Source organism: Leishmania donovani, chromosome 36 (assembly GCF_000227135.1).
Source record: "Leishmania donovani BPK282A1 complete genome, chromosome 36".
Lineage (NCBI taxonomy): Eukaryota > Euglenozoa > Kinetoplastea > Trypanosomatida > Trypanosomatidae > Leishmania > Leishmania donovani.
Genome location: NC_018263.1, coordinates 2,691,095 through 2,713,248, shown reverse-complemented (window position 1 = coordinate 2,713,248; position 22,154 = coordinate 2,691,095). Strand labels below are relative to the sequence as shown.

At 53.9% G+C, this 22,154-nt stretch overlaps 11 protein-coding genes across 11 annotated transcripts; all 11 read left to right on the top strand.

The window, feature by feature from the left end:
• Window positions 1–2,170: 2,170 nt before the first annotated feature.
• On the top strand, window positions 2,171–2,896 carry LDBPK_367360 (hypothetical protein, conserved; the record flags this gene model as incomplete). Its single annotated transcript, XM_003865798.1, has 1 exon — window positions 2,171–2,896. One exon carries the CDS (start codon window positions 2,171–2,173, stop codon window positions 2,894–2,896), a length of 726 nt encoding a protein of 241 aa, XP_003865846.1.
• A 1,237-nt stretch (window positions 2,897–4,133) lies between these two features.
• Window positions 4,134–4,508, top strand: LDBPK_367350 (cytochrome c oxidase subunit I; the record flags this gene model as incomplete). The annotated part of the gene is made up of 1 exon (XM_003865797.1): window positions 4,134–4,508. One exon carries the CDS (start codon window positions 4,134–4,136, stop codon window positions 4,506–4,508), a length of 375 nt encoding a protein of 124 aa, XP_003865845.1.
• Window positions 4,509–5,064: 556 nt separating this feature from the next.
• On the top strand, window positions 5,065–5,904 carry LDBPK_367340 (acetyltransferase, putative; the record flags this gene model as incomplete). Its single annotated transcript, XM_003865796.1, has 1 exon — window positions 5,065–5,904. One exon carries the CDS (start codon window positions 5,065–5,067, stop codon window positions 5,902–5,904), a length of 840 nt encoding a protein of 279 aa, XP_003865844.1.
• A 435-nt stretch (window positions 5,905–6,339) lies between these two features.
• LDBPK_367330 (hypothetical protein, conserved) lies at window positions 6,340–6,834 on the top strand (the record flags this gene model as incomplete). Its single annotated transcript, XM_003865795.1, has 1 exon — window positions 6,340–6,834. One exon carries the CDS (start codon window positions 6,340–6,342, stop codon window positions 6,832–6,834), a length of 495 nt encoding a protein of 164 aa, XP_003865843.1.
• Window positions 6,835–7,906: 1,072 nt separating this feature from the next.
• LDBPK_367320 (eukaryotic translation initiation factor 3 subunit 8, putative) lies at window positions 7,907–10,102 on the top strand (the record flags this gene model as incomplete). Its single annotated transcript, XM_003865794.1, has 1 exon — window positions 7,907–10,102. One exon carries the CDS (start codon window positions 7,907–7,909, stop codon window positions 10,100–10,102), a length of 2,196 nt encoding a protein of 731 aa, XP_003865842.1.
• An 810-nt stretch (window positions 10,103–10,912) lies between these two features.
• On the top strand, window positions 10,913–11,809 carry LDBPK_367310 (hypothetical protein, conserved; the record flags this gene model as incomplete). The annotated part of the gene is made up of 1 exon (XM_003865793.1): window positions 10,913–11,809. One exon carries the CDS (start codon window positions 10,913–10,915, stop codon window positions 11,807–11,809), a length of 897 nt encoding a protein of 298 aa, XP_003865841.1.
• Window positions 11,810–12,416: 607 nt separating this feature from the next.
• Window positions 12,417–13,523, top strand: LDBPK_367300 (hypothetical protein, conserved; the record flags this gene model as incomplete). The annotated part of the gene is made up of 1 exon (XM_003865792.1): window positions 12,417–13,523. The coding sequence occupies one exon, from the start codon at window positions 12,417–12,419 to the stop codon at window positions 13,521–13,523; it is 1,107 nt and encodes a 368-aa protein (XP_003865840.1).
• Window positions 13,524–14,097: 574 nt separating this feature from the next.
• Window positions 14,098–15,282, top strand: LDBPK_367290 (delta8 fatty acid desaturase-like protein; the record flags this gene model as incomplete). Its single annotated transcript, XM_003865791.1, has 1 exon — window positions 14,098–15,282. The coding sequence occupies one exon, from the start codon at window positions 14,098–14,100 to the stop codon at window positions 15,280–15,282; it is 1,185 nt and encodes a 394-aa protein (XP_003865839.1).
• Window positions 15,283–16,533: 1,251 nt separating this feature from the next.
• Window positions 16,534–17,967, top strand: LDBPK_367280 (protein disulfide isomerase; the record flags this gene model as incomplete). The annotated part of the gene is made up of 1 exon (XM_003865790.1): window positions 16,534–17,967. One exon carries the CDS (start codon window positions 16,534–16,536, stop codon window positions 17,965–17,967), a length of 1,434 nt encoding a protein of 477 aa, XP_003865838.1.
• Window positions 17,968–18,768: 801 nt separating this feature from the next.
• LDBPK_367270 (hypothetical protein, conserved) lies at window positions 18,769–19,176 on the top strand (the record flags this gene model as incomplete). Its single annotated transcript, XM_003865789.1, has 1 exon — window positions 18,769–19,176. The coding sequence occupies one exon, from the start codon at window positions 18,769–18,771 to the stop codon at window positions 19,174–19,176; it is 408 nt and encodes a 135-aa protein (XP_003865837.1).
• A 443-nt stretch (window positions 19,177–19,619) lies between these two features.
• LDBPK_367260 (RNA editing comple protein MP63) lies at window positions 19,620–21,500 on the top strand (the record flags this gene model as incomplete). Its single annotated transcript, XM_003865788.1, has 1 exon — window positions 19,620–21,500. One exon carries the CDS (start codon window positions 19,620–19,622, stop codon window positions 21,498–21,500), a length of 1,881 nt encoding a protein of 626 aa, XP_003865836.1.
• Between the last annotated feature and the right edge of the window lie 654 nt (window positions 21,501–22,154).

Here is a 22,154-nt window from a genome sequence, read left to right as displayed (position 1 = left end):
GCGCCGCTGCACCCCAAGCGCCGCCACAGCACGGGAGGCAAGAAGAGTAGAACACCGAACGAAAAGAAAAAGTAGGCGTCCCTCCCCCTCCTTCAACGAGCTGCGCGCCCCGGCGCCTGCACAGACGCAGCAACCTCTCTCTCGTGGTCGTCCCGCTACGGAGATGGGGCGCGCAAAGCCACTGAGAACCACGACCAAGGCGGTTCAGCGCTGCTGCAAAGGCTGGCGTTTGAGAAGGCAGCAGACGAGTGAGCGGAAGAAAAGAGGGCGAGGGACGAGCACTGAAGGGTGAAGAAGAGCGTTTGTCCCTGCGCAAAAGATATATTTCGCATCCCCTGAGAACGGAGAGCATACGACGAAGGCCCTCACGAAGGAAAAGGCCACAGCCAAGTGCCACACAGCTTCCCCACAGACACCGCCACACCGGGACGCAGGGCCACCGCAGCGTCCTCATTCAAAGAGGGCCCTTCATGCGACAGTATGGCTCGTCAGTTGCAAGCGGGCTACAAGCTGGCCACCGGTAGCACACCACCTCCTTCGCAGGAGGTGAATCTTGGAAGCGGAGCACTCGTTCATACGCAACGCATGCAGATGCGAAGCAAGTAGCGAGCGGCTTGCACCCGGGAGTCATTGCCTCGCTATTTTCAGAGAATAAAACGCCGCAGATGCAGAGCTGAAAGCCGCTGAGCAGGTAAGACTGGGGGCACAGAGTGAACGTGGCTTGTCGAATCTTTTTGTACCGTGAAGCAGAGCCTGCGTTACAGAACCGCACTGCTGAAATGTTTTCCAGCCATGAGATGGCACCGCGATAATTTGATGAAGGCGGTCACCTTCGGTCGGTGAGCAGCCGCACCGGGCTTCAAGGCCCACGCCCGCCCCCCCCCCCCGATGATGAACAGCGACGCAAAACCGAACACGTGGCGTCACTCCAGCCGCCCTTCAAGGGGATTCCCCCAGAGGTGCCCTGTGGCATTGAAAAACACGTGTACTGCGCACGCGTCGTCGACAGAGGTTCGCGAACGCACGCCGAGTGCAGTTATCGTTTTTCCATCCTGCAGTGGATCTAGTGAGCGGCTTTCGGCAAAGGCTTTGTGTACTCGCAACCGGTCGCATGAGGCTGCGGGTGGGGGTTAGCAGAAGGAGTTGCGGCCCGTGGCTGCTGAGGCTGGTTTCGCCGACACATTTCCGGTGAGTGTTTGCTCGTTTTCCACACCCTTCCCCTTTTTTTTTCGAGCTGGGTACCGCGTGTACCTGCCGTTGCGCCCATCTCTTCTTGTGTAACTCGTTGGAGCTGATGGGGAAGATGTAACTGGAGGTGGATCGGCGTGGCGCAGCACCGTTTCTCCATAGGGCCTAGGGGGTTTCGGCGGATTAGAAATGCGTGTCGGTGCAGCACCCCCTAATCGAGGTACAGTTATCCTTTACGACGCATCGTCGCGTAAAGGAACGATGTTGAGCCCTGCATGATATGACGTGGTTGAACAAACGTAGACCTTAGCGTGTCGACGCACTTTTGTACAAGAATGCATGTTAGCGTGATTGAATTTTTTTTTACGCTTGCTGCTGTGTCTGCGCATCTGGACGGAATGGAGTGATAAAAAATAAAGAAAAGCATGTGTCTTCGCCTCACGGTGAGGAAAATGACGGATGCAAATAGGCATTACTGTCCGTTGTGGTGCAGAGGGGACAGCAGTAGCTGGTCGCCTGGTTTCCACTTTGGTATGCTGTGCTAATTTTTTTTGTGGAGTAGTTAACCTCTACTCTGATGCGTATATACGCGTGGTGATGTTCCAATGGCATCATTTCTTCCAATGTCAAAGGGTGGTGCGACCCAAAGTTGCATCCTTTGAGGGGCGCAAGTCAGCGTCTGTGGTTCTTCTGCTGAGCAGCCCGCCTCATGCGCCTTTTTTATCCTCGTGCCCTCTGCCCTCTCTTCTTTTTTTTGTCCGTCACGCTATTCATCTTCTCGCAACTCACAGTGTGTAGATGCATGGTTACAGAGCGGTCTACAGGCGCCCTGGCTTTGCAAGTTCTAATCCTTTTCCGCCTTGTAACTCCCTGTACCTTTCTAGATTTCAACGATTGTACCAGTTCTACTGTTTGATTTCGTTTTCATACACGCACACGTCTTTTTGACCATTTCATTTTCATACATACATTTGTTTACAAGATGCTTGCCACGCTGACAGATATCACCAATGTGCAGGCGTCTCTCCCGCAACCTCCAAAGGGGAAGATCGCGGCGGCAAACGTGGCGCATGTATCCCCTGCAACTGTTCGGCAAAGCGTTGCTCAACACAACCCGTACAAGTGGCAGTGCTTGCCTGCAGGCACTTACTCCGCTGCTGAAATGATGGCGGATATGGAAGATGCTTGCACGCTGCCTGTGCAGGAACTGTTTCAGGAAAAAGAGGACCGCGCCCCTCCTCCTCCTGGCGGTCCACCGGTCTGCAACACACTTGTGCAGTTCAAGTGCCACCAAGCTGAATATGTGTCATCGATGGTGGTCGATAAAGGCCAATACGTCGTGGTTCAGGGCGACCGAGGTATCGATATCGGGGTTGTGATCCGCATCAACACAAACTCTCAAAAAACCTACGTGGAACGTACCGGCCCTGTCGGGAGTATTTTGCGTCATGCCACCCAACGCGAAGTGGACTACTGGGCGACCGATCTGAAAGACGCTGAGGCGATGGCCGCTGCCTTCTGTCAGGCAAAGGCACGCTCTCATGGCCTGCCGATGGAGATTGCGTATGCCGAGTACCAGTTTGACAAGAAGAAGCTGACGTTTTATTACGAGGCACGGACACGGATTGATTTTGTGCAGCTTCTGAAAGAACTCTACCGCGAATATGGCTGCCGTATCTGGATGGAGAAACTTCGCAATCACGACTAAGGTGATTGGCAGCGCGGCTTAGCCCGTCGCATCGTGAACGTTTTTTTATTATTGGTTCTTCTTTTCTGTTTGTGTTTGCGTGTTCCGACGCCTTTTTCTTTGTGCTTCTTAGCTTCGTTTTTGTGTGTTTGGCACCCTCCTTGCTCTTCGCTTTTAGGTATGCACGCTGGCTTGTTCTTCATGTGTATGTATAGAGGAAACAGGAAGCCAGATACGGTCCAACCTTCTCTTGTGGATCTCTTTATCTCTGAGGTCGACCCTGCTGTACATGTTTCCTGTTGTCCGGAAACATACCTGTAGGTGCGACACTCAAGATGAGTTCGTTGCAAAGTCGAAACGCAAGAATAATGCAACTTCACGGAGTTTGTGTTGACACTGCTGCTGTAACATGGATCAGAAAGGGAAAAGCCGAATGATTTTTCGATTGCACCAAAGTATGTTTTCAATGCTGGTGGAGCGGTAGCAGAGAACTTCGTGGTGCTTTCTCTCAGGAAAATGCGTGCTTTTCCCTTCCTGTTTCTCTTTTTCCTCTTTCCTTTGTCTATTTGTCTCGATGCTTCAGTTTTTCTTGTTTGGGCCTTTTTTTTCTTGTTGTGTTTCATGCTGTATTTTTTTTCTCTCTTCCTTTTGCCTAGCATCCTCCAGTCAACCATATCAGACACCTAGTCGCTATTTTCGCAAAAAATATTCGGAGGGACGTTGGAGGGATTTTGAACAAGGAAAGGCAGGTGTGTTTCTTTTCCTTTCTGTATACTGGATAGACTTCTACCGGAAGGGTTAGATTTCGTCTTTGCTTCATCTCGTTTTTTTTTTGCTTTTTGTTTCTGGGGGTCGAATGAGAAGCATGACACACAAAGGAGAAATCAAGATCGACATATACATCTTTGTACTGTTATTTAGCGTGGTGCATCGATGTGCGCGCTGAGAAGTGAAAGATAGTTGTGGTGAACCCGCTCCCACCGGGATTACTGATGGCGCTGTCGAAATTTTTCGATGGTGTTTCTTGTTTTGATTGGTTCTCAGGAAAGCTGAGGTGGTGGAGCTCTCTGCCCGTCGTACTCTGTCTTCGAATGCAAATCTTTTCTCTCCCTTACTCCATCTCTCTTTCTTCGGCATTGATGTGTAAACACGTATATGTTTTTGTGGTGGTATCACCTCCTCGGGATCTTTACTTACGATCATGAGCCCTGCAGGTAGTACACGCACTTTTCCGTTCTTCTAAATCATTCCATCAAAGATGTTTCGCCAAGCGCTTTCCGTTAGCAAGCGCACATATCTGCTTGCTTTCAACAGCAAGGCGAAGGCGCGCCCGAACTTTGGTCTACGTGGCGTCGGCTACTGGACGAGCGAGGTGTACCACAAGCCCGGCCAGAATTACTGGATGGTCGTCTGCTGCACCGGCCCGTTCCTACTTGTGGGCGCAATCATGATGGACGGCTTCTGGTCAAAGCTGGATGATATTTCCGGGGGAGGCCCCAGCGCTCTGGATTACGGGTGGCGTTCCCAGGACCGAAAGCCGTGGGACTTCTCCTTCGATATTGGTGAGGGTTACGCTGCTGGTCCGGCCGTTTATCGTCCGGCCTCTGGTGCGGTCGACCTCGGCCATCATTAGGACTTCTGTTGGCTAGAATTCGGGACTTGTCCAACAAACTCAAAACACGTAGTAGTGCATTGTAGCACTGTCTTCATGCAGGTTTGTAGGTGTTCAAGACGTTTGGCTGTGTGCTGACTGGCCTTCGTGCTTTTCATGTTTTTTTTTTCTGGATTTTATACTAGGACCCGCCAGAGAAATGAAATCAAAATTGAAGAGCGTGGCAGGGCTGTGCGCATCTCTGCCATCCGCTATAATCGCGCTTTTTCCGTGGTAGGGTGTTCTCGGTAAGGGATTGCTTTGTTTTATTATTCCCAGGATTCTGCCACACTGAGTGGACTTGTGGCAAGAGTTCCGCTTCTAGCAGAGGCGTGGAAGGCTCAAAGTATGCTGATAGTCATGTGTTCCCTTGCAGGGACGTGCACTGGCAAACCTTCGCGTTTTAGGGATGAATGTGGTGTGTGTTCGTTGCTTGCTGCCCTACTTCTGTGCTTCTTCCCCCTTTTTTCACGGTTTCGGTTCTTGCAGGACAGAAAGGAACACTAGTGCCGGATTCGACGACTGTGGGCGTGATGGTATGAACGTCGTTTCCGTGCAAGTTGTATCACCGCGCCACTCTTTTTGTGGTGTGGCTGAGCACACTGCATGTTCGTTGTCCAACCACAGAGGCACCATCTACCTCTGCGATTCGTGCCTGTGCACATTTGCACATGCGGGCCATTTACAGCAGCATCTGCAACGTTGTAGTAATGCATTTTGGATCCCGGGCGATGAGATTTATAGAGACGAGGAGCGTCGTCTTTGTGTGTTTGTGCTCGATGGTAGAAAGCCACATTGTGCCGCTATGGCACGACGAATTTGCTTACTATCAAAACTGTTTCTCATCGACAAGGTGACACTAGATGATGTTCACTTTTTCTCGTTCAATGCGCTGTTCGAGGTCGATGATGAGGGGTTTCACTTTGTGGGCTACTTTAGCAAAGAATGGATGAGCAGCTCTAGTTGTGTGAACACGCTATCGTGCGTGATGGTGCTGCCGCCTTTTCGATCAAAAGGCTATGGTAGCTTTCTTGTCCGACTGTCCTATGAAATTGCACGGCTCGAGGGGATGGTCGGCACCCCTGAGCGCCCGCTTAGCAAGAGCGGCAATGCTCTTTTTCGTAAAGTTTGGCGTGAGGAGGTGCTGCTTGCCGTGTTCGCGCTCAGTGAACAAGGTTCCCCGGTGACGTTGGGGGAGCTGAGCAAGGTGTCAAGTCTGATTGTCGAAGACGTTCTGGTCGCGCTGCAGGACTTGAATGTTCTTTTTAGCGTCGGTAAGCAAGGGCCCCTCCTTGTGGTTAACGCCTCGGAGAAGCTGGAACTCCTGAAGCGGCGCCTTGCGGCTGAAAAGCTGTATTGGACCAGCGCGCCATCGTGAAGGATTGATGACTGTTATTGTTTGTGTGTGTGTGTGTGTGTGTGAAATACGATAAGGTAGGCCAACAACGACTATGAAACAGAACAGAGAAATGAGTGTTAGTGGGGAACGTGGTCTTGTTATGGACAGCGTATGAACTCGTAAGTCCGCAGCTTGCCGGGTGAGAATGCGCTTTTTCGGCATGTTTCTTCAGGCTTGATGGTCAACTCTGCTTTCTGATATTGTCTCTCTGTGCCAACTTCTCTTCCTGATGGTGTTTCTGCTTTGCTCTCTGTGCTTCGGGACTGTGTCGTGAGCAACGGCCGTGACCCTTATAGCCGTGGTTGTGGGGTGCGTTTCATGTCTGGTTCGTCGCTTGCAGGGCCCTGCGGGCATCCTACTTGTCGAAGAGAAAAATTATCCTGCAGCAGATCAAGAAGCACAGGCGCGGACAACATGGAGTTTATCGAGGTGACAAATGTAACGTTTCCCGTCGGAGTCGAGCATACTCGGCGCACGCTTTTGCGGGTGTTCGAGAGGGTGCAATCTGTGGAGGACATTGTAGTGGACGTGCGAGAGGGTCGGGCGATGATCTCCTTTACAGAATCGTCGGCGGCACAGGAGGCGTTGATATCGCTCGACGGTTTTCCGCTTTTTGGACGGGCGCTGTGCCTGAGTGTCTCACCTCCCCCGGCTTCACCGATTCGTGGGTACATTGTGTCAACAAAGCCGTCAAAGTATCTTCTCGTGCGCAACACGCCGTATCTGGCGGTGGTGGTGAAGCTGAAGCATATTGCCGGTGTCGTCGCCGTCACATCGGCGGGGGTGAACAGTTGCTTTGTCGTGGCAGAGTCTGTTGAGGATACGAAGCTGGTGAAGAATGTACTGCTGTCCCATCCCAGCAGGTGGGGTACTGACGTGTTGGTCTCTTATCTGCGAAGGCTCTCGTGACGTTCCACTACTTTCTCTCTGCTGCTTTTCCGTCTTCGTCTAAGAGTCTTCTGCCAGCCCCATACGTGTGCCGTCCGACCCCCTCCCCCCCCCCTCCCCCACGTACGCCCGCAAAGCGGCGAGAAAACTACACAAACACAAAGAAGGAGAGATGGATGCAGCCACGTTGCTGAGACGCATCGGGGATGTCGAGAAGGCGAATCGCCAAAGCGTGGACGAGGCAGCATGTGAGCTTAAGGCGGCGGTGTTGCTGTTCAACAACCAAGTGCGCCTCTTGGGTGGAACTCAGTCGTGGCTAATCCCAACGGAACGGGGTCGCGATGAGGACCAAACGTTTTTCGAGACCCCCGAGCAGTCGTTCTTGGCGCTGACGGAGGATGAGGTTGCGTCGTTGCATCCAGAACAGGTGTCCAGTTATGTGCCGCGTCTGTGCGAGTGCTTACGCACCGAGGAATGTTTCGTGGCTGCTGCAAGACTGCATGACGTGGTGAAGTGGCACGGAGCAGAGCTTCTGCATGCTCCAGAGCTGCGACTCACGTGGCGCCGTATCAGAGCGTCGCTGGAGAACTTGATGGAGTGCGGTGCTGCTGCAGATGAACGCAAGCGTGTAAGCAGCACTCTCCAAATGATGGACGCACTGATGAGATAGTTGAGCTCGTAGCTCGATAACAGTGCAGCCTTTTTTGTTTGCGTGTGTGTGTGTGTTACACGCGGTATTGTTCTGCTATTCAACGACCATGACTTACTATTTTAGTGTGAAGAACGAAAAAAAAATATGACGTTGGCATTATATTTGCTTCCGAGAAGTCGCGGCACTCGGACTGTTTTGGTCTGTACGCCACAGATTGGCTCTTGCGCCTCCGCGCTTTAGGCCTGTTTCACGAAAGGTATGCATGGGTGGAGATGCATCGTGTCTGTCGAATATCTTCTCGCTCTTCTGCACTGTTGTTCTGCATTTTGTTTTTTCCTTCTCACACTCTTTGCATGCATTCTCTCTACACTTTGGTACAACATGCAGAACACTCATATTTTTTCACCTGTGAACCGCGCGTCTTTCTGTTTCCCGTAAAAGATGAATTTTTTCGCGATCAGCTCTAGCGAGAGCGACAGCGAGTCGGATAAAAGCCTGCTCCGCGAGGAGGTGCCGGAGGCGCAGATCAACCCTTTCTGGTTTGAGTGGACCGATGAGGAAGAGCTGGAGGAGCGCCAGGAGGTGATACCCAAGAAGGAGAAGGCGGCCAACTCTATTCAAGCGCTGTGCGACACGTTTGACTACAATGCCGGCAATGAATCGTGGCGCGAGGCGCTCGAGGCGTTTAAGCGCATGTGCGATGAGGTACACATGTTTGTGCGCAAGTACAAGGTGGCGCCGCAGGGATTGCAGAACTGCCTTCAGGACATGCCGAACTTGGCGGAGCATCTGGAGGGTAAGGGTCGCGAGGACTTTGCGAATCGTTTGGAGTTCAAGAGCCTGAAGGAGCTCGTCGCATTGGTGGAGGTGACGGAGAAGCTTTACAAGAAGGAGCTCGAGGAGCTGGCGAAGGGCCCAGAGATCGATGACGGTGCGCAGGACGAAGACGAAGATGCCGGTGCGGAGCTGACGGAGACCGAATATGCACAGATCCTCGAGGACATCTCCGGCTCCCGCGAGGTGAACCTGGTGGGCAAGGTCGAGAAGGTGATTCGCGCGTGTGCTCGCAAGGGATACACGAACCTGGAGATCTCTGCGATGGGTATCGCCGTCTCGACTGTCCTGCGCCGCGACAGCCGAAAGCTTCTGGTGAGCTCCGACACGTGGGAGCGCGCCTTCAAGTGGGGGGCCAAGTTCTTCAGCCGCATGATCGCCGCTGCTAACGTCCGCTTCGTCGAGGACTCCTCGTCGGTGAATGCACGCAACATTGTCGTGCCTGGCGGCATCCACGGCTTCTTGACGTACCTTCACACAGAGTTAGTGAACAAGTCAAAGTTTGAGGAGGTGGCCAGCCAGGAGTACCTTAAGATTATCACCTTCGAAAACGAACTTGCCGTGCTCGCTGATCGTGCCCTAGGCTACTATCAGGCCCGCAAGAGGATTGAGCCGTCGAAGGCGTGTATTTCCATCCTCTTCGACATCCTCGGCCAGCGCCGTCAGGAGGCCCACCAGCTCTTCTACGACTCCCTCTCGTCGACAGACAATCTCACCATCATCTCGGAGTCTGTCTTCGATACCGTCCGCGCCCTCCACAAGCTTAGCCTTCAACTGAGGCCCAGTGTTGCGCTCTCAGCGTCGGGTGTGTGCCACGTTGCGTACCAGTACGGTCTGTGCGGCCTGTACCGCGAGGGTCGCGACTACCTGCTTCGCACAGGCGTGGTCAACAGCATCGCCGTCTCCGATGCCCCGCTGGCTATTCTGCTCAATAGGGCCATTGCCCAGCTCGGGTTGGCCGCGTTTATCGCGGGCGATATCCCTACGGCGCACCAACTGCTGCGCACCATTTGGGGTCTCCGGTCGAACCAGGTGTTGATCGGCCAGTCGCCGCCGCCCAAGTCGGTGCTGGATGACGAGCACGCGGAGATGGAGTACCGAAACTTGCTTCTTCCTCCCCACATGCACATGCCCGTCGCGCAGCTGGAGCTTGCGTCCGTTCTCTCCGGCCTCCTCATGGGCGTGAAGATGGAGGCGCAGAATCCGTACGAGCGCAACCACATGGAGCGCTACGTGTACAACACGGTCACGCGTACCCCAGATCTCATGGGAAAGCCGTTCTCATTCAAGGAGCAGGTGGCCGTTGCCTACGAGCACTTGAAGGCCGGCAACTACATTGCTGCAAAGGAGCAGGTGGAGGCGATGACCACGTTCGACACCCTTCCATCGGGCAAGGAGACGCGCAAACGGTATCTGCAGAGCCTGAAGGAGGTCGCGCTGCTCGTGTTCTGCTACACGAACCGCACGAACTTCTCCACCATGTCTGTCGTCAACCTGGCCATCAAGTTTGACATGGAGGAAAGTGACGTGCGTCGTGCAGTCAACGAAATACTGTCAGAGAACACAACGCTGAGCGCGTACTGGGACCGCGATGACGCGTACTTGTACCTGGACCGCAACAACGCGACACGCCTCCAGCACTTGGTGAAGGGGACGTCGGAGAGCATCTCCAACCTGGCGAAGCACTGCGAGAGCCGACTTCGTGCGAACGGTGGCCGTGGCCGCGGTCGCGGTGGCGTGGCCGGTGGTAGGGGCGGTGCCGGCGGGCGTGGGGCTGGCGGACGTGGCCGTGGTGGCCGCTAAACTTCTGAAGGTGTGGACGTGGGGCAGGCGAAGGCGAAAAAAGAAGCGTCACTACAGTACCGTTTACATGCCGCAAGTCGGGTGACAGCGGAAATGTGTGATTAACAGCTAAGAAAAGGGAAAAAGGAAAGCACACGGCAAGCTTATCGCCTCATTTTTTTTTTTTTACAGGGCTGTTTTGAGCCTTTTTTGTTCGGGTGGCACGCGGTTCGTTGTTCTTGTGATTGTCTCAGGTCGGCCCTTTTTCTACCTGTTTTAAAAACGCTGTGTCTTGAGTGCAATGTAATGATTGAGGATGGTTGTTTAAGATAACGTTTGTCTAAAACTGTTTTTATGTTCAGCAAGTCGTGCGGCGTGACGCGCATTGCCACGTCGCCATTCTCTATCCGGCCTGGAGATTTACTGGGCTGCAGCGGCAGTGGGTTTCGGCGATGGGCACTTGTCGCGGTGACCGATCCAGCACTCGTCCAGTTTGCAGCGCGTTGTTTGTGTGCTCTAGCTGAGTGCATGACGGTCTCAGAGCTCGCTTTGAAGGGCTTCTCGAGACGGCGCACCTTATCGTCACGCCTTCTCCTTTCTTTGGGATGGGGAGGGGGGCGGCGTAGTCTTCCTCTTTTTGTGCTTTCTCTTGCTCCTTCGACAGCGGAGGATCTTGAGCACCTTTCTCTGACGCGCGCTCCCATCATCGTTACGGTCTACCTTTCTGTTTCTCCCTCTCACTTCTATGTCTGTGTCACCTTCTGGCCTCAGCATGCGCTCTGCTCTTGACACGTGTTCGATACGGGCCTCGGCGCATAAAGGCAAAATACAATGTTTCAAAGCGGCAGCAGTGCGAGGCCCAAGCTGGAACCCGCAGCTGCTGGCTCTTACCAGCCCGTCCAGGTACCAAAGGAAAAGTACGACAAGATTGTCGAGGGCAGAAATCGATTCTTAGTGACGTCCATCGTCAGTGTCGCTGTTTTCTTAGGCATAAGCGCCCTTCCACAGTTTCTCATTTATCGATGTGTTCGCCGGGTGTACCGAAACTATTGCCACGGGAAGGTGCTTGACCTTTCTCCGAAGCTCTATGACAAAAAAGACGTAGCGTTGTACGAGATGTCCAAGGCTGTTCGCGTTGAGTTTCTAATCGAGGAGAAGGTTGTAGACGACGGTCACTACCGTATCGATGAGGCGCTTTCAGAAACTGAGCAGGAGAAACGGCGGCGTGCCATGACGCTGGACTTTATGATCCGAAACGATCATAACTGGGTGGGCAGCACGGTGAACTTTGCCACTGTTCTGCGTGCAGATACGCAGTTACCGGGCTTTCAAAAGTACGATTGCGTCCTTCTTCGTGACGAGCTGCTGAACCAGAGCGAAAGCAAGGCCCGCAATCTTTTCGATTCCGCAGCGCAGTACGTAAAGGAGGATGGGATGTTTCTTGTCATGGATGTCGGGAAGTCAACGTACCCGAAACTAATCAAGCTGGCTCGGTGGTTCAGCAAAGCCACAAACAGCAGTATGTCTTTTGCGCACGACTATCACGGGTGGATTCGTGAGAGCATGCTGTACGATATCAAGGAGGAGCAGAGGTGTCTTTTTGGTTTCTACTACGCTCTTGTTCTTCTGCCGCGGAAGGCGGCACCGGCGATGACGCAGAAGACGACGACGTCGATGACAGAGGTGAAGGAGTCACAACAGCGGTCGCATATAAAGAGCGCATCGTAGTCACAGATGGACAGTTGCCCACCGATTTCGACGTGGGAGAAACGAATAAATAATATGTTTAGTTTTCGTGGCGCTTCAAATCACTTCGCGCCGATACGGGTCTGTTTTGTGTGCGTCGTTATTGCGTCATGCGCAGCAGGTATCTCTGTGGAGAAGGAGTGACGGTTGGGAACCCTCATCGCCGTGACTTACGGCGCTGATGAAGCGAGACTACGCGGTATGCGGCCTCTACACCTCGCCTTCTTCATCTCCTTCCTACCGCGGCGTCTGGGCGCTCGTCTCTGTTTTACATCCCGTTGCTCTTCTCTTGTCCGTTTTCCTTTGCTGTCTTGCCACCATTCCTCCCCTTCCGCGTACTCTCGTGGCTGGAAAGCATTGTGCACCTGTGGAAGCGCAAATCAGTTTTCATTGACCCGCAGCCATCGAGAGTAGCACACACCTGAAATCGTTTTTTTTTGTCGTTTCGCTTGCGTCTCGAACATACACGCGTCTTCGCCTTCACGTGTAGAGCACCAGCAGACAAAGGCTGGGCTTCTCTATATATTTTCCCGTTGACTATAGTTGGAGCTGAGTTTCTTTGGTTCTCTCTTTTTGCGGTGCCGGGAAGATGACGACGGGGCAGCAACAGTCTATCGAGGAGCTGAGGAGTGAGCTGCAGCAGCTAGAGGATTCGCTTGTGCTGCAGGAGGAGGCGCTTCAGCGCAAGAGACAGCAGTCTGAGAAGCTCAACAATGATCTGGCGAACGCGTACCTCGCTACCACGTCGCAGGAAGAATCGAGGGCGGCCGCTAACGAAGCGTATCGCACTGCATCCCGGGCGAAACAGGTGCTTGAAAACAGTGAGACACAGAGTAGCGAGTCTATGTGGTCGAATCGCGAAGATTATGTTAGCCAGCTAATGGCAGCGGACGAGGAAAGAAAGGGTGTTGAGGCTGACATCGGTGAGGTTTCTTCGCGCATCAAAGAACTGAAGGAGAAAAAAGTGGACGCGCAGAAGCGTCTCACGGTGGCACGCCTCATGTCAATGCTGGACGACCTTCAAAGCCTGCTCAAGAAGAAAGTCTACGGCCCGAGCGGCGGCGAGGAGACACGGGCACAGGAGCTTCTCAAGACAGTGCAGGAACTGTCGCGCGAGCGCGAGCGCACGATCCATTTGCTTTCGAAGAAAGAGCGGGAGATGGCTTCTTTTATCGACTTGAAACAGCGTCGCATTGAGGAGCTGCGAAAGGAGTTTACGCGGAATGTGAGCATGTATGCGGACTCGAACAACAGGGAGTTGTTAAATGTTGCCCAGCGCATCCAGGCAGAGCGCCACCAGCTGCTGCAAGAAATAGAGCGTCTGGAGGAGGCGAACCGAAAGATTGCAGATGTTCTGATGGACACCAAATACACTACGGAGTCGGCAATCAAGGATCGGGATACGGCTCTTTCGGCCGTCGAGACGATGGGCATTTCGATGAATCCGGAGAGGGAGTGCTTGCAGCTGCGCGAGCGTATTCAGAAGGCGAACGCAGAGCGCCGCATGTACGTGCTGAAGACGGAGGAGGTGCAGGGCAGCATTGACGAAGATACGGTCATGTACAACACCCGTATGTCTAAGCTCCGCAAAGAGATTCTATTTTACCAAGATGAGACCGTACGTTTCGAGAAGGAGAACAAGGACTTAAAACAGCTCTGCGATACGCTTGCTGGATCGCTCGATGGCTCGCATTGACGCAGGAGATCATCTTTTGCATCCAATGATCTCCTTGTCAGCACTGCCAACTGTACACAATCTGCTCGAGTATCCTTCTTTGGCTGCATCCATCTCTTTTTTTGTTTGCGGCAAGGTCTGCGCGCTGAACTTGCTTTTGATCGTTCTGGCGTACTCTGTTTCCTCAGCGACAAGAACAAAAGCATGAAGAAGAAGGTATGCCACTGGAGGACGTGTCCTCTTGTGTTTTACGTGCGACAGTGGTTGACGACGAGGAAGAGGTCGAGCACGCGTGCTCTCAGCAGATGTCGTCCTCGCGCGCCTGCCAATCTGTCTCCTATGCTGTTGGCGGCGTGCTGGCGAGGTCGTTTGCGTAGCTGGTGATTCAGCCGTGCCAGCTTAGCTGACAACTATATACTTGTTCTTCCTCCTTTTCTTACTGTGGTACCTGTGCTATGGAAAGCGAAGGGTGCTTTCTATTCTTTTTCTCATTTTTTTGTCCTAATCTCGTCACACTTTCGTTTTTTTTTTCATTGGTTACTCGATCGTTTTTTTTTTCACAGAAGGTGTTCAAGCGCCGCGCAACACGTCGAATATGGTCTTCGAGCTCACTCCCCCGTACAAGTACCGCAGCTCGTTGCCGAAGTGCGTGATTCGCATTGACGACAATTGGTACGACTGCACATCCTGGCGCAACTCGCACCCTGGTGGGGCGCAGATGTGTGATGAGTTCCATGGAAAGGATGCCACAGATGCTTTCTACTCGCTGCACTCGAAGGAGGCGATTCAGAAGCTGAAGCGCATGAAGGCGCTGCCGCTCAAGGAAGGCGATGAACCTCGCGATCAGGTGTCGCTTAACTTCGAGAAGCTCCTTCAGCGGTTGCGAAGCGAGGGGTGGTTTGAGCGGAGGTGGATTATCGACTTTGCACGGAACATTATGCCCGTCATTGTGCTCTGCGTTGTCGGAACGTACCTGAGCTACTCGCGTCCTTTTCTGGCCACCTTTCTGATTGGATTAGGCATGCAGCAGGGCGGCTGGCTTGCGCATGATTTCACGCATGCTCGGGGCAAGTTTGCCCGCTTCCTCGCCAAAGCCTGTGGCGGCATAATCAATGCCTTCTCGGTTGAGTGGTGGTCAAACAAGCACAACAGTCATCATATTTTTGTGAACCGAAAAGGCATGGACGCGGACATCCACAACGAGCCTGCCCTGTTCCTGTGGGTGCCGGATGTATCCGAGGACACCGCGTGCCGGCAGTATCAGTACACGTTCTACCTTGCCGCGTACGCTCTCTTGTACGTTTCGTGGCGAATTCAGTCGCTGCGGTTTGCACTCGAAAGCGGTAACAGGCTCGAACTCTCGCTGATGGCGCTCAATTACCTGTGGTTGGCGCTGTTGCCGTGGAAGGTTTCCCTGGGCAGCGTGCTGCTTGGTGGTTTTTTTGTCGCCGTGGTGGTGACGGTGAACCACCAGACAGAGGAGATGATCGAACATGACGAACCGTACAACTACGTTGTTGATCAGCATCGCGCCACCCGTGGCGTTCACTGCTCCGACCCCTTTTTTGAGTGGTTTTTTGGGGGCATGCAGTACCAGCTGGAGCATCACCTTCTTCCGATGGTTCCCCGCTACCGGTACCCGGAGGTGCGGCGCATTCTGCGCAAGTTCTCGGAGGACAATGGGCTGCCGTTTCACGTGGAAGGAGTCTGGAAGATCACCAAGATGAACTTTGACGTCTTGTACCGTATCTCCACTACGCCTGCACTGAATTCAGCGTAAACCAAGAACGGGAGGTAGATCCGATGCAGAGCTGCACGAATGAGTGGCGCAATCTGGACGTTCCGGCTTGTCGTGTCCTAGCGGGAGCACGTTCCAGTAGGGAAGGAAAAGAAAAGAAGGCAGTGTTGTTTTTTCCTACTTAGGTAAAATACCCGTGTGGGTGAAATTTCGGCCGAGATGATCACAAGCTATAGAGGCGCTCGGTTTGTTTTAATTCCTTCCTTTTTCATTCGAACCTCGGGGAGAAGTCTACTAAAAGAGAACACTTCCTGCTATCTTTTCCCCTTCTTTTCTACTCTCTGTTGTGGCTCTCGTCTGGTAACGAATCACGGCCATGTGGCATCGCGGAAGACGTACTGTTTCGCACCGCAATTTGAGTACTGTTGCCTGCAATTTCAGACGGGGACGCATCAAAAATGGTATGAGTGAGTAAAGATGCCGTGGAAAGCAGCATCGTACTTGGTTGCCAGCGAGTGATTGCTGCGTTTTCTGTTGTTGTTGTAGCCACTCTTTTTTTTTTTCGTACCGCGTTTGTGCTGCTATTTGTTTTTATCATACTTTATTCACAACTAGTACTAAATCTTAGTTTCCTACTTTGCGTGGTGTGTGCCGTTCTAATTTCTACGCAGCTATGGATAAATAAGAATGTAGTTGACGAAGTAAAATCTCTGAAGGAAGCACGTATTTGGTCGGCGCGTTTCTCTTCGGTGCTCGGATGACTTGAACGCTTCTCATGGTAAACGCGATACCCAGCACGAAGTGAGTCTTGTGACACTCGCGATGTGCACCAGTGTGTCTCTCAGTGCCCAGCTTCCTTTCCCTTTCTGGTTGAAATGCCCTAGGATGCCAGTAAAAGGAGAAAAGGACATGTCTGAAGCCTTGTGCAACGTGTTAATGAGGTTGGGGTTCTCGGCAGTACTTTTTCCTGACGGACAAGTACGATCTTGAAGGCGACACAACGTCATCTCGTCGTGGCGGAGAATGTAAACGTGCGCGCCATTTCAACCTGTCTTACAAACTCGTGACTGTTTCTCGTCCTCTTGTCTTGCTCTCTTCTGCCCACACTTGTCTCTCTGTGTATTCTGCGCTCTCCGTTCTTGTGCGGGCGCGCAATGTGTCTTTCTCTCCGTATTGTCTGCTGTGAGCTGCTGCCTACTGGCAACGTGTACGCCATTCCCGGCTCTTGCTTTCGGTGCAGCGCTCAGCTTTATCCTATTCGTATTGATACTGTTTTTTTTTTTGCAAAGAAAAATGCAGCGCTCATTCCTTGCTTTTGTTGTGTGCGCGATTCTCTTCTGCGTAGCATCCGCAGAGGTGCAGGTGGCCACCAAGGACAACTTTGACAAGATCGTAAGCGGGGATCTAACGTTGGTCAAGTTTTACGCTCCGTGGTGCGGCCACTGCAAGACACTGGCTCCGGAGTTTATAAAGGCCGCTGACATGCTGGCCGGGATCGCGACCCTTGCAGAGGTCGACTGCACCAAAGAGGAGAGCCTCGCTGAGAAGTACCAAATCAAGGGGTTCCCCACATTGTACATCTTCCGTAACGGTGAGAAAGTGAAGGACTACGATGGCCCCCGCACTGCTGCCGGCATCGCGTCGTACATGAAGGCGCATGTCGGTCCATCGATAAAGGCCATCTCAAAGGCTGAAGAGCTGGAGGAACTCAAGAAGGAGACTTTCCCGGTGTGTGTGGTGAAAACAGCGAGCGCCGACTCGGAGATGGCGTCGATGATAACCAAGGTGGCGGACTCTCTCCGCACGCAGATGAACTTTGTGCTCGTGACGGATGCAGCCATATCTCCGAATGATGCCATGGAGTCGGTTACGGTGTATCGCAAGAATGCGGAGCGCGAGGCGTACACCGGCGCTGCGCCGATGACGGCGGAGTCGGTGAAGCGCTTTCTCGCGACTGCTGTGTTGGACTACTTTGGCGAGCTGGGCCAGGAGAGCTTTCAGAAGTACATGGAAGCGAACAAGGGTAAGCCTCTTGGGTGGGTGTTCGTCGACAAGAACACGGATCCTGCGCTGAAGGGGTCACTCGTGGCGGTGGCGGAGAAGTACCGCTCGCAGGTGTTGCTAACGTTCATTGACGGCGATCAGTACCGCCCCGTCTCGCGCCAGCTGGGCATTCCTGAGGATGCGAAGTTCCCGGCGTTTGTGGTCGATTTCGAGCGCCGCCATCACGTGATGGAGACGTACACCCCAGTCACCGCCGAGTCTGTCGCTGCGTTTGTGGAGAAGTACATCAAAGGCGAGACGAAGCAGACCCTGATGTCCGATGCGATTCCTGCTAAGGAGACGGTGAACGGCCTCACGACGGTGGTGGGTCAGACTTTTGCGAAGTACACGGACGGCACACAAAACGTGATGCTGCTCTTCTACGCGCCGTGGTGCGGGCACTGCCAGAAGCTGCACCCCGTCTACGAGAAAGTGGCCAAGAGTCTCGAGTCCGAGAATGTGATCATTGCAAAGATGGACGCCACGACGAACGACTTTGACCGCGAGAAGTTTGAGGTGTCCGGGTTTCCAACGATTTACTTCATCCCCGCCGGCAAGCCGCCAATCGTGTACGAGGGAGGCCGCACTGCGGATGACATCAAGGCGTTTGTGAAGTCTCACCTGACCGCCTCGGCCGCTCCATCTGGCGGCCCCTCCGGCAACAGTGACGAGGAAGATTTGTAGGACTGCAAGGGATGTGGCGTTTATAGGCTGCCCTGCCATCCCTTGCTGTTTCTATCAAGGATTAGACTTGTTCGTTATATGGGGGGAGGACAAGAGAGTGCTAGCGCTTCTTCTTTTTTCCCTTTCTTTTTGCTTTGCTTTCTTCGTGTTGGCGTCCATGCAAGCGTTCTGTCGACAGCTCTTTGCCAACCTGCGCCCTATCTAGCAACATCGATGTGAAAAGAGTAGAGAAAGCTAACGATGCGTGCGCTGACTGCCGTTTTCATGGGCACAATTTTGAGAAGGAAAAATTGGAGAATGGACAGGATAGTGAAATTAGCGCTACGACAAGGACGTGCGTCTTTTCTCTGTCGGTCATTAAATTTTTGGGCTTTGTAACAATGAAGGAAATCGCACAGAAAGGGAAAGTATTCATCGATGGTCAATGCCGGAACGGTACATCGAGCGTGCTTTCTGTATGCAATCTGAGGATATACGGTACTTGTGTGGCGCTGCTGTGTTATCGGGACGAGGGGTTGTAGCGGTCGACATTATGTGTTCCCGGCGCTTATCGCGCGCCTTCAGCGTAAGTGCGGTTACTCTTAACTGCGCGAGAAGGAACTGGTGGCCCATGAGAATGACATCGGTCTTCTCTGCAATGCCTCCGCTGTTTGTTGCCATGCTTTCTGTGCTATTCGTCTACTTTCCCTTTTCTCTTACTCTGTTTTGCTCTTATTGGTTTTCCTTTGCGTGTACACGGTGGGCGCGATGATAGCCGTGCAACGTGACTCTGCGAGCATGTGCACCAGGTGGCATTGAAAAATGCGTTTCTCAAGGGCACTACTGCAAGGTAGTGCGGCGGTTTCTTCGATGGGCGAGCTCTCTATTCATGCGTGCGTCGGTGTTATTCAGAACCCTAGTCGCGGGGCTCTCCAGGGAGAACCGGAGTGGTCATGCAAGCTGCTCTTGACGGAGTGCGGCATCCCGGCGCGGTGGCCTCCAACTCTGCGCGCAGTTGCTTCGCAGCAGGTGTTTCACCTGCGGTGCCGAGGAGCGGCTATGGCAGGATACTGCTTCGCAAATCTGAGAGAGGGGGAGCTCGTCCACGTTGTATCTAAGCTCGTCCACAAACCTAGGTATGTGCCTGTTCACGGCACCTACTTCACCACCACTGAGTTGCTAGTAACGGACTCACTAGGCTCCATTGTATCGGTCGCTCAACTAGTTTAAGGTGGAGTCGCGGCTCTTGTGGCTCGAGCGCGGTAGTGCTTCTGCTCTTTAGACATTTTGGCGTTTTTGTAGCTCTGACAACAGAGTGTCGTTAAGGTCAAACCAAAATTCCCGCGGAAGAGGGCAGTAGTTTTCGCCTTTGAAGGTGCGCTTTCCGCTGCGCTTCTGTACTTTTCTTCTATGCCAGGGTCGCGTTTTTCGGCGCGAAGTCTCGCAGTGGCAGTTGGGGGGGGGGGAGCTCGCCTGGTGCTGCTTGTGCCATGCAGCTCTTTGTTTTCTCCTGATTTCTCCTCTACCGTGCACTCTCTCTGCTCACATCAATTTTCTCCTTCGACGTTCGCAGTTTGGACCTTTGGATAAAAGTTGTAGAAAGACAGAAATTAACCTGAGGTGCCGCTCTTCCGTGCATTTTCTTTCTCTGACCTCCCTCCCCGCCGAAGGTGATGACAATGAAGAGGCGGATCGGTGTCTTGGCCGCTGCTGCAGCGAGCCGCTGCACGCTGCGCCGGCTTCCCCAAGTATCGTCTTGGCCCTTACACGCGTCGGGCGCTGTCGCCTCCGCGAAAGGTGCCTCAAACGCCGCTCTGTTGGGGGCTGTGCGGAATCAAAGTGCCGTCCCGGACCGGCGCTTCCACTGTAGCGTTTGCAAAAAGTCGTTTCGCTTGGAGATGGCGGCAAAGCTGCACCTTCAGCAGGTGCACAGTGGTGAGGGCACGGTGGAGGCAGGCGCTGGACCGGGACAGGGAGAGGATCAGGCGTTGCAGACACCGGTGGGTGTATTTCGTAATGCACCTCCGCAGGCACCAACCGTCGTTACAGCGATCGTGCCAGACACTCACGAGCGTGCCGCGCGCCGTGAGAAGCCGGCACCAAAGCCACTTCACCAAGCCGAACGCGAGGTGCCAAGTCTTGTGATGGAAAAGATGCTCTCTGTATGGGATGACACGGGGGTGAAGCGTATGGGGGATCAGTTTGTTCACAGTAGCATGGTAATGCGCGTGTTTGCCGCTCGCCCGTCTGACGGCGCCGAGCCGTTGTACGGCGTCATGAATCCGGAGGGTGAGAACCCGTTCGAGGGTGGCCCGTATCCCCCCGACGCGGGTGGTCCGCTCACGAAGAACGAGGTCAACTTTTACAGCATTGGTATAGGTGACGCGTTTGCGCTGGCGTGTGGTGAGTCTTTCGGTCCATTGCGTCCTGCTCGGTGCCCGAACCCGTTCCTCCGAAAACTAGCAAAGGACGCTGCAAAAACCGCCCCGAGGGTGGGGTTCGCAGAGCAGCAAACGGCGCCTGTAACGCCGTTTGGACAGCTCCCCATGTTTGGGCAGACTCCGTCACCTGCTACGACCCCAGCTCCGAGCGCCGCCGAGGAACCGTCGACCACGATCAGCGTCGTCTCTTCTCCCTTCGCCGCCGGCGCCAACGACTCGCCTTTTGCTGGGACGACGGATTTTCCGTTTGCTGGGCAAGGGCTCTCTCCGTTCGGCTCGCTGAAGAAACCAGCAGATCAGGCCGCTGCCGAGCCCGGGATTGCCGCGCGATCGGCGGCCTCGTTTGAGGCTCCGGCCTCACCGTTTGTGGATGCTGCTAGTGCTCTCACTCCGTCCCCGTTCGCCGCAGCTCCGAGCCCTTTCACCGAATCTTCGTCGGCAGCAGCCCCGTATGCTGCGAGGGACGCAGCTGCGGTGGCAGGCGGCGCTGAGGCTCATGACGCCGTCTTCTTTTCCTCTTTCTCAGCGTCTTCCGCGAGCCGGCCGGCTGAGGTGGGGCCCACCGCGACGCACGTGTGCACCGTTTGCAAGAAGAGCTTTTCGACTTATGACGGCCTTCGAATGCATAGCAAGGCCAAGCATGGGGAGGAGCTGCCGAAGGAGCTGCGAAATGGGCGGCGAAACGAGAAGCGCGAGGTTCCGGACTTACCGGCCTTCATTCCCAGCCCGGTGGACCTCACGGTGACATCGCCCTTCGGCTCGTCGGCGCAACGGTCGGCGTGGACGGAAGTGGAGCTGAAACCGTACGCGCAGTCTGTGAGTAACATTACTGTGGCGGGCCGCGTGCTGGATAGCGAAGTTTCGAGTGACGGGGCGTTGCTTTTGTCGCTTTTTGTCCCCGATTCGTCCGAGAGCGAGTCGGAGGTGATTCCTGTTCGCTGCAGCTCAGCTGCCTTTAGAACGCTTGGCAGAACGCTCGTGTATGGCGATCTCGTGTTCGCGTGTGGTTCGCTGCGCGTTTTGCCATTCACGGATAAGAAAACACAAAAGACATACTCCTCGGCGGTCGTGCACGTGGGTCTTCCAACTGGCATGATTGCGAAACTGAACTGAGTGACTGGTACACGTTCCCGGGTGCCGGCGGCGTGCCCGTTACCCAGCGCTAGCAGAAGAGCCCCGGTGCAAAGCTGCGCTGAAGGAGACGCTCTCGGTGAAACCTCTACAATGGGAGACTGGATAGGGGTACATTCGAAGGTGTGTGTGTGTGTATGGCGGGTGTGCGGGTAAGCGAAATCTGTTGTGGCTCTGCCGAAGCGTGCCTTTGGGATGCCTCTGTTCCCAGCGTCTTTCGGGCTACCCCCGAACTACGGCCATACCGCTGTGCATGATCGGAGGACAAGAACCGTTCTCGATACCGTGTTTTGTGTGCTATATCGCACAGTGTTTTTATTTTTCGTAAGTGGTTTTGCCTTTGCACGTGACGAAATAAACTAATTGTGCGGTGCACTGACACGCCTTTGTGGAGCTATGGTGCGCTGTGGCTCGTGTACACAGTGCACCATAGCACACGCCGTGGAAGAGGAGACCGATGCAAAGTCGAAGACGGGCTTCGGCGGCAACCTTGTTGTCCCCTCGCGTTTCACGCGTTCCCGTTTCTCTCTCCCACATTTCCTTCTTCTGCGTGTGTGCGTCGACGTCTCTCTCCTATCCGAATCACGAAATATGGCGCATACACATCTTGAACGGCACACACGGACTGGCTCGCCT